At 34.9% G+C, this 9700-nt stretch overlaps 2 protein-coding genes across 2 annotated transcripts in view; both read left to right on the forward strand.

The window, feature by feature from the left end:
• LOC106710636 (CD151 antigen) overlaps positions 1 to 9366 on the forward strand; it is a 55635-nt gene extending 46269 nt beyond the window's left edge. Inside the window, exons 3-7 of the mRNA XM_045678177.1 lie at positions 3981 to 4209; positions 4774 to 4965; positions 6667 to 6840; positions 8034 to 8183; positions 8987 to 9366. Of these exons, the coding sequence (XP_045534133.1) occupies positions 4066 to 4209; positions 4774 to 4965; positions 6667 to 6840; positions 8034 to 8183; positions 8987 to 9130 (804 nt within the window). The 5' untranslated portion in view covers positions 3981 to 4065 and the 3' untranslated portion in view covers positions 9131 to 9366. The remainder of the gene's footprint in view (positions 1 to 3980; positions 4210 to 4773; positions 4966 to 6666; positions 6841 to 8033; positions 8184 to 8986) is intronic.
• Positions 846 to 3535, forward strand: LOC106710635 (sorting nexin lst-4). Its single transcript, XM_014502755.2, has 2 exons — positions 846 to 1044; positions 1682 to 3535. Exon 2 carries the CDS (start codon positions 1698 to 1700, stop codon positions 3375 to 3377), a length of 1680 nt encoding a protein of 559 aa, XP_014358241.1. The 5' UTR covers positions 846 to 1044; positions 1682 to 1697; the 3' UTR covers positions 3378 to 3535.
• Positions 9367 to 9700: the final 334 nt, after the last annotated feature.

Raw genomic sequence — 9700 nt, forward strand, 5'->3', positions numbered from 1 at the left:
AAAAGGCTAAAGTCTTAATATTTCAAATTATATCAAAATTAAGATTGTAAAGTTATGTAATAATTTATGTTTGCTTGTCTATTCTATAGTTGTATTGAAACAGATAAAAAAAACAACAGCGTATGGCCATTAAATATTCACTAATCTTTTGGCGATATTCAATCCGAATTTGACGACAGCAAAACACCGAATTTATGCGCAAGTTTATAACATTGTTTTTGTTTTAATAATCCCACAGTCCAGTTTAATCTTTAAATCCTTGTGATTGACACGTTCGCATTTTAATAACAATGGAGTATTAAAACCGTGTCGCTTTTCCTATGTCTGCAAAAAGTTCATCTTCAATCGTCGTATTTATTTCGTTACAGTGTTTTGGAAATCAACTAGTACGACATAAATACGACGATTGAAGATGACCATACTGACCTGGTGAAACTAATTTAACACTTTTATTGATGACGATAAAATTAAGCAATAAGGTATTGTTTCTTAAAGGGTTTATTAGTAAAATACTTGTATACATCGTGTCAGCAGATAAAAACACCGTTGTGGTAATAGTGCTCACTTATTTTTATACTACTGTATTGTTCACGATTAGCCTCTTGCTTGCTTGTTTTCGGAGATGTCGTTGCTGTTAACCTGGTTTTAAACAAAGAAAAGCGCCACCTATATTTTAATACTAGAACATCACTTTATTCGTCACAAGCAACTGTTTTACAGATTTACACGCATTAAAAACAACGCCATCTCTTACCAGAAGTTTCGACCAAGGATTCGTTGCGTTTTTAAACGCTGCATAGTAGACTGAAGAGTGGTTTTTGTTTGGATACAAACAGGATTGATTTAACTTACGTCTCTGCGGTTGGCTCAATTTAAAATATCCTTTTGTATAAACCAATCAAAACACTGCAATTTTTAAATTCTGTGCCACGTAATCGAAAACAGACTATTCAACGAAAACAAATTCTTGCGAATCAATCTGTCATTCAGATGACTGTACGAGTAGTGTATCCGCCTTGAAAAATTGTTTTAGTATCGGTAAAAGTAAGTAAAGACAAAGCTTTTATGTATATCTCTTTAACAACATGGTTTAACTTTACAATTACGCAACAAAATTATTTCCTTATAACATTTTCATTCAGGGCACTGCTCCCTAAATTGACGTCATTAATTTCCATCACAAAACAAGTATTTCTACCTTAGTTATTTTGTTTCTTTCACAAACAGGACGTAATTTTCATTACGTATTTCTTAAAAATGTTAGACTTTTTGTTTCATTGGATATCATAGCTATAGTATTATTAAAACCACCTTGTTACTTTAAAACTGTCGTTTTCTAGCACAAAGACTCTTTCGTGATAACCAATACTATTAGCCCACTTTTTCAGAGTGCTAGGAAGCTGTGAAACAATAATGGTCGTTTCACATTCGTCAATTACCGTATGCTTAATTGGTCTATTACGAAAATGTGTCAGCTCCTTGTAATGTTGAACGCCCTAAATAACTGAACATGGTTCTGTATTTTTATATCTCCTCTTTTACACTATCGACAGCGTTATTTGCTAAACCTATGTGCATATTCCTTATGATAACATTGATAAGATAACACTATATCTTTTACTTTTATACTCATAGATGTAAACTAAATAATATAAATAATAATGTTCTTAATTTGTTGTAGGTAAAAGGGTCTCAATATGACGACCCAAGTCCAAGCACTATATGACTTCACAGGTGAGCCTGGCACTACGGAAATGTCAATAACTTGTGGTGAAATATTGACACTGTTAAATACTGAAATTGGTGAAGGATGGTGGGAAGGCCGAAATGCGAAAGGTGAAACAGGACTATTTCCTGCAGCATATGTAAGAAAACTTACACCTGATGAATCAGCTCCCACTAAGATGGCCCCAGCAGCGCCCAGGTATGATCAAGCAGCTGATGAATGGGGTGACCAGCAGTACAGTGCCGGTGATAACAATTACCAACGCACAACATCAAATGATGATGGTTGGGATGATGATTGGGATGATGATACATATTCTGAAATAGGCCCCGGTGGACAACAACAAAAGCCCAGTGTTCATCCACAACAACAACCTTTGACACCACTTCCAGGCATGCCAATAAATGACTACAATCATCGTATTGATGATACTGCATCAAATTTTGGATCTTCTGTAGGAACAGTGAGAAAAAATAAGTTTGCACCATCTTCTAAAGTAAGTGGTGAAAGTTACTTGTTAGGTACATTAAATGTGGAAGTGCCAGATAGTGACAAAGTTCACATCGTCCAAGATGAAGATGGATACATTTGGTCACCAATCCCACAGCCCTATTCCGTTACTGTTGCATCACCAAAGAAAGAATCTAAGTTTAAAGGGATCAAAAGTTTTATTGCATACCAGTTAACACCTTCATTCAATAATATTCAAGTCTCCCGGAGATACAAGCATTTTGATTGGCTGCATGAAAGATTACAAGAAAAATTCTCATTAATCCCCATACCACCCTTGCCCGACAAACAGATATCTGGCCGGTATGATGAACAGTTGATTGAGCGGAGACGGGTACAACTTCAAGAGTTTGTAGACTGGATGTGTAAGCATCCAGTTCTTTCAAAAAGTGAAGTTTGGCAACACTTTCTCACTTGTACAGATGAAAAAAGATGGAAAGCTGGCAAGAGACAAGCCGAAAAGGACAACCTACTAGGCCTTAACTACTGTATATCATTAACTGTACCTGAAAAAGCTTTATTGCAATCACAAGTGGACCACATCACAGAACAATGTCATACATTCATAAACAGTATGGATACTTCAGTTAAATCAGTTTCTAACATGTGTGTTGCACAAACAAAAAGGTTCCAAGGGCCTTACAAAAGTGATTGCCAGAAAATAGGAGAGGCAATTTATAACCTTGGTAATGCTCTGAGCTTAGATGAGGGTACAATTGTATCAACTTCAAAACTTACTTCTGCAATAAAGATGACTGGCGGAGCTTATATTGAGATTGGTAGAATGTATGAGGAACAGCCTAAATATGATTTTGAACCTCTCGGTGATAAATTTCATTTATACAAAGGCATTGTTGGTGGCTTCCCAGAAGTTTTAGCGAATCACAAAGGAGCAATGCAAAAGAAAAGAGAATGTGAAAGGTTAACTGCTGAACATAAAATGGAAATAGCACAACTGAATGAAGTTATTAGAAGGTCTGATGTTATATCATATGCAGTGCTTGCCGAAATAAATCACTTCAAATCCGAGAGAACCATAGACTTGAAAGCGACAATGCAAAAGTTTTTGACACAACAAATTAACTTCTATAAGAGAGTGGTTGATAAACTTGAAAATACACTGCAACAATATGATGATTAATATAAGGCTTGATAGAAATTTTACACAAATACTTTCTCAAGTAAGGGAATTGATGAACTTTTTTTAAAGATTTTTGTCTTACAAATGCCATTGTAAAGTTTGATGTGTATAAAATTTTTGTATAACAGTTTATTATCAATGCAGATGTGATCCAAAGGATTATGAAAATGTTAATATAAATTTATATTGTGATGAAATAAGGACTGAATGTTAATCATGGTACACAATATTGTTTATTTTTAGCTATTTTAAATGTATTGTATATATATTTTTTACAATCTTTCATCTTGTGATTATATTTTTTTCTACAATATACATATTTTGTTTTAAAATTTTACTAATTAATTTACATGAATTATTTTTCTTGACTTTACCTATGTAGGATGTTAGGATAAATGTTGTAACTGTATTATTCCATTTTTTTATAAGTTCTAAATAGCCAATAAAATATGCAGATTGTTTGTACAATTTTTTTATTGTTTTAATATTATTGTAACAACTTTTTTAACAAATCCTCTTATGTAAAATTATGTAAGTATTTTAAAATATTATTTTTATCAAGTTATTTAATTTGTGTAGTCATATAATTCTTATTTTTTTCAGATAAAGAGAAGAGAAATGAAAGGATTCAGCCAATGCTAACATTAAAATCTACGCAGAGTTCGATTCAGCGAATATTTTTTTGATAATGGCCGAAGAGAAAAAGAAAAAAGATTCCAGTGCATTGTTATCGAAAAAGAAAAAAGTGAAGCCACGAAAATCCCGCGATGCAGACTGTTTGAGTGTCAATTTCTTGAAGTGTGTTCTACATATTTTCAACGTTATATTTATGGTGAGATATTTTGAATCACTTGTATCTTGTATAGTAGTTTTCAGATATCTTGACGGCTCTGAACTTCGTGCGAGTCACTGCGCAGAATACAATTTTAGACGTAACGAGATTCGGAGGGCTCTGCGCAGCGCGCCGATGAGGCCGCCAAGATATTTGCAATATAGGGTAAACTATAAGGGTAAAACTCTGAGTACCTATTGATGTTTATGAACAGCGATAATTTCAGCGGAAATCAGGTGGCCACTTGCCTATTTGCCACCTTCTACTTAAAAAATGCATGTACAAAAGTTCTTGACTTCTTCATCATGATATCGTTTGAGTTAATAAAAATAATATTTGAATGTATTCTTATACTAGCTGTCGCCCGAGACTCCGTCCGCGCGGGATTATAAATAAAACTTTAATTAGTAGCCTATGTGTTCTTCCAGACTATGATGAAAAATTTAATCGAGATCCGTTAAGCGGTTTTGGAGATACTTTCTAACAAACATCTATCCATTCATCTGAACATTCGCATTTATAATGTTAGTAAGATTGTGGTTTAATATATTTAATTTGGTCCAGTTTGCAGGTATTGGAGTTCTAATAGTGGGTGCATGGACAGTGACGTCGCGGCATAGATTCGTGCCACTACTGCCAACTCCTACCTACCCCGCTATCGCCTACCTGTTAGTGATCGCCGGGGGCATGGGCGTGCCCCTCTGCGCTCTGGGCTGCTGCGGTCTCAAAACTGAAAACAGAACTAGTTTACTCTGTGTAAGTTTTTATTTTTATTTAAAAACTAGCTGTTGCCCGCGACTCAAAATATAAAAAAAAAAGCTTAATAAGTAGCCTATGTGGTCTTTTAGACTATGTTCTACATCTGTGCCAAATTTCATCAAGAACCGTTGAGCATTTCCAGAGATACCTTGCAACAAACATCCATCCATATAAACTTTCTCATTTATAATATTAGTAAGATGTAGATAATATTAGAAGATGACTAATGTGGTAACACTTTGATGATTAGGAAGTTTGTTTTAAAATTATTTTTCTTGTACTGTGTATATTAACGTGCGTCCCATTGCTACCCATTGTCTAGATTCTTAACGTATGTTCCATTGCGGCCGATAGTCTAGAATCTAGATGAATTTACTAATTAAACTCCAATCGAATACAGTTGTAATATACCAGATTTAAGTAAAGCTGTTATCTTGACTTGGATACGTTACTCGCCGGGACTAAAATAAACAATTCAAGGTCTCACGTAAACACCTTGCGCGGTTATCGCTCAATTGTAAACTTGTATCATGTGAGTCATTATCATTGAAGTATGCCAGTTGCGCGGTTATTTGTATTATATTTATTGGTATTTAAATGTTAAATTATATACGATGCCACATATAACATAGACAATGGCTATATGTAACTGCGAAGAACTTTACCCCGGTACTTATGTCTGATCGAAACTTCACGTTACTGGATAAAATTGAGAAGTAAACTAAACGTGGATTTCCACAGCTGGGACATCTGTACGAAAATGTATAATTCTGGTTTTCAAAGATATAACTAAATTGAAAGTTTATGCTAGAATATGGTTCACAAGAATCGGATGACGGGATTAAAACTCACTACCCCTAGATCGGTGATCTGTACCTTTAACCATTAGGCTATTGTCGATTAATTATCCTTACTTCCTTACTAATCTATAAAATTCTCGTGTCACAGTTTTCGTTCCCGTACTCCTCCGAAACGGCTTGACCGATTCTCATGAAATTTTGTGAGCATATTCAGTAGGTCTGAGAATCGGCCAACATCTATTTTTCATTTTTTTTTTAACTGCGCGCGGACGGAGTCGCGGCCGACAGCTAGTATTATAAATAAGAAAGTAACTCTGTCTGCCTGTCTCGCTTTCACGCTAAAACTACTGAAGAGATTTAAATTAAATTTGGCATACACATAGTCTAGTCTATACTAGAAGTAGTCTAAGTAAGGACTTAAGCTACTTTTTAAAGCCATAAAAGGATTTTAATGGGTTGAAAGGGGGGGATGAAAATTTGTATGGAAGTATCGCAATTTTTTCTGCTGTTAATCTATCTATATATATAAAAGAAAGTCGTGTTAGTTACACTATTTATAACTCAAGAACGGCTGAATCGATTTAACTGAAAATTGGTGGGCAGAAAAAACTTAGAATCAGGAAAAGGACATAGGATAATTTTTACCCCGTTTTCTAATTTTTATTCCGCGCGGACGGAGTCGCGGTTAAAAGCTAGTTTAATATAAATAAATAAGAAATTCAAAGTTTATAAAAGTTTTATCCTCAAGGGTGCAAAATAACAGTAGGGGATAAAAGTGTGTATCGGAATATATAAGGTTTATGTGAATGTTTTGTAAGTTTAATATGTTTTATAAGTTTAAGTAAAATAATAACCCTTAATAGCCATTAATAAAAAATGTTGTACTTTAATGTTCCAGTACACGTACTTCCTGCTGTTTACCTTCATATTGGAGCTAGGTGCAGGCGGTCTGGCCTATTACTACGAGGTGGCTGTCGAATTCGAACTGAAAGCTGAACTGAACAATACGTTCATAGCTAACTACGCACTAGACGTAGTTGTTACAGATGCAGTCGACCTCATGCAGTCAGAGGTAACTTTTTACTCTGTGGCTCCAAATTTCTCACACAATAATAATCAAGCTAATATTTTAATGGTAAAATTGTCATATTGAGTAGATTCTTCCCACTATATCTAGCTAAGTTAGCTGGTGGAATAAAAAAGTCGCGCGCCACTGCTATTAATGTAGAAGTCGCAAGGTCCATTTCCACTGTCGCTACAGGCAACGTTTAGTGAAAAAAATGGACATAACATGAAAAAAATAACACTAGTCAAATTTATAGTCACCTGTTAACGTTAATAAAGAAATGTTTTTTTTAGTAACTAAGTAAAATATAAAAATAAATTTTCGATATTATATAATCTAATAATAACATTTTTAAAAAGTAACTAAAACACTTAAGTGGCTTTTGTATCCAGTGTTAGGTTAGGCTTATGTAATATTTGGTAGTGATGCAACGGATGTCTGTTTCCGTTTCCGCAAGTGCGGAAGTTCCGCGTGCTTTTCAACATCCGTTTCTGCTTCTGTTTCCGCAACTTTTATAACGGAGATAAAACGGAACTTTACGACGGCTGAGAGATCCAAATGCGCGGCGCGAGACGCGCAGTCCGTGCGCGGCCTTTCGGCACTTGTCGCATTTGTTTGTTTACGTACTATTTTGTGAATTTAAGCGCGTGATATTTTCTGCTGCTGTTTGAAACAATCAGTTTCTCTTGCTGGAGTAAACTGTCTAGTTGTTGTTCATATAAAATTTGACAACTGGCAAAATGTGACTATTTCATACTTACGAGTTATTAAATGTACTTTTGAATAAGTGATAACCATGTAATATATCATCATTATATAGTTAGAAATATATTTGTCGTTTGTCAACACGAGTGGTTTGGCGAACTTTAATTTGTAAATAGTGTAATTTTGTTTCCTGAAAATAAATTTAAAAAAAAACGCGTATTTTAACTTATTGCAGCGCAGTAAAAATACATACATTGAAGGCTAAAGGACACCGATATCCAATGCCTTAATAAATTAAAAACGAATACAAACTGTTTTTACGGAAACAAATATTTTTGTAAATATGTTTTTTATTATTATTTTTTACACTTCTGTTTCCGCATCCGTTTCCGTTTCCGTTTCTGCTAAAATTTATTTTTGACATCTGTTTCCGTTTCTGGTTCCGGTAAGACACTTCCGTTGCATCACTAATATTTGGTTATTGATTTTAACAGTTTAAATGTTGCGGGGCGTCGAGGTACTCCGACTGGCGACGCAGCGCATGGCACCAGCACGACCCGCGCCTGCTGGTGCCAGACTCCTGCTGCAAGACGGTCACCTCGCGCTGCGGCATGCGAGACCACCCCTCCAACATATACCATAACGTGAGACCACTTTATATAATAATATAGCCCTTTATCCTGAAATTAATTGAAATGTACACGTGATAAAAAAAATATAAAATGTCCCTAATCTCAGTGTGCCTCTTGGGATAGGCCTCCTTTAAACGTTTCCATTGTTTTCTGTCTTGGGTGACTCTCCTCCAATATGGACCGGCTGCCATCTTTATGTCGTCTTCCCATCTCAAAAGCTGTCGACCTTTACTCCTTTTCCCATCTCTTGGATACCATTATGTTCCACCCTGCTCCATTTTTCTCTTGTGTCTCGCATCATGTGACCAGTCCAACGCCATTTGAGTTGATCTATCCTGACTAAGATGTTGGGCATTTTTGACCACTTTACATACCATACCTCTTTGCAAATATCTTGGCCGCTCAGATTGTGTTCTGCGATGTCTTCAATATCTTCAATACCAACAACTAATCTTACCATCAAACATTTGAACAGACGAACAATTTTATCTTTGTTAAATTTATTTGATCACCATACTCATCACATAGATACAAAAGCTTCAACCAAAGCCTAATATTTATTAAAAAGTTTAACCGTTTAATGGGCACGACAGACAAAACATGGCTATAAGCAGTTCAACATCTAAATATAATACATTTTTGTAATTTGAATGGATGTAAGGTCAAGTAGTTGAAGTTTAATAATTTCTATTAAAAATTATTTAAAAATGTTCAATTAAAACCCTATAATTTCTGCAAACACCACTTAAAAGTATATTAAACAGACAGACAGACATACTGTCATGTCAATTTAAATGTCATAAAATTATTTTCAGGGTTGTGTGACACCGTTTACGAGTCACATACGGGAGCATCTGATAGTTCTCGCAGCTGTAGGTGTGGGGATGTCAGTCATACCTATATTCGGCTTTCTCTTCTCTTGCATCCTCTATGTTAAAATAAAGCACGTGATAGACTGACAGCGGCAGAAGCAAGCCAAGCCGGCTGCCAACAGAAAGGTGTTCGATAAGTCTGCCAGCTCCGGAGACCTCACCAAGTTCCAGAACCTCGGCCCGCGCAGACTGAAGCCTCCAGAACGTTCTAGAACGAAACGCAGCTCGCGCCGCACTCCTTGTCCTCTGCATCATAAGAAACAACTACCCATTTCTACAATCAGTGATAATGTTAGTATATAATTTTTTTTTATTAGGAATTCTATTTTTAAATTGTAACGACATTTATGTTTTCTAGATTCTATAGTTTTTTTTTTTTAATTAAATGAAATGGTATCGTTTCCATAGATATATTAATAATATGATTCAATTTGTATATAGAGGAATAGAGTCAAATGCCGAATTATATCAGTCGCGTACTTTGCTATTGTTTGTAAATATAATAATAATAATAATAAAGAGATGTGAAACAAATTAATTTACACTTATTTAAGTTATTTACTACAACATTACGTTAAAATCCCGGCTTTAAATGTATATAATTTATTTCATTTTTAAACCTGATCGATGACTATATTTTCAAACTATTTATATATA

This window comes from Papilio machaon, chromosome 5 (genome assembly GCF_912999745.1).
Source record: "Papilio machaon chromosome 5, ilPapMach1.1, whole genome shotgun sequence".
Lineage (NCBI taxonomy): Eukaryota > Metazoa > Arthropoda > Insecta > Lepidoptera > Papilionidae > Papilio > Papilio machaon.

What these genes read in the sequence shown, in the direction of transcription:
- LOC106710635 (XM_014502755.2), top strand. Translation starts at nt 1,698, where the DNA reads ATGACGACCCAAGTCCAAGCACTATATGACTTCACAGGTGAGCCTGGC.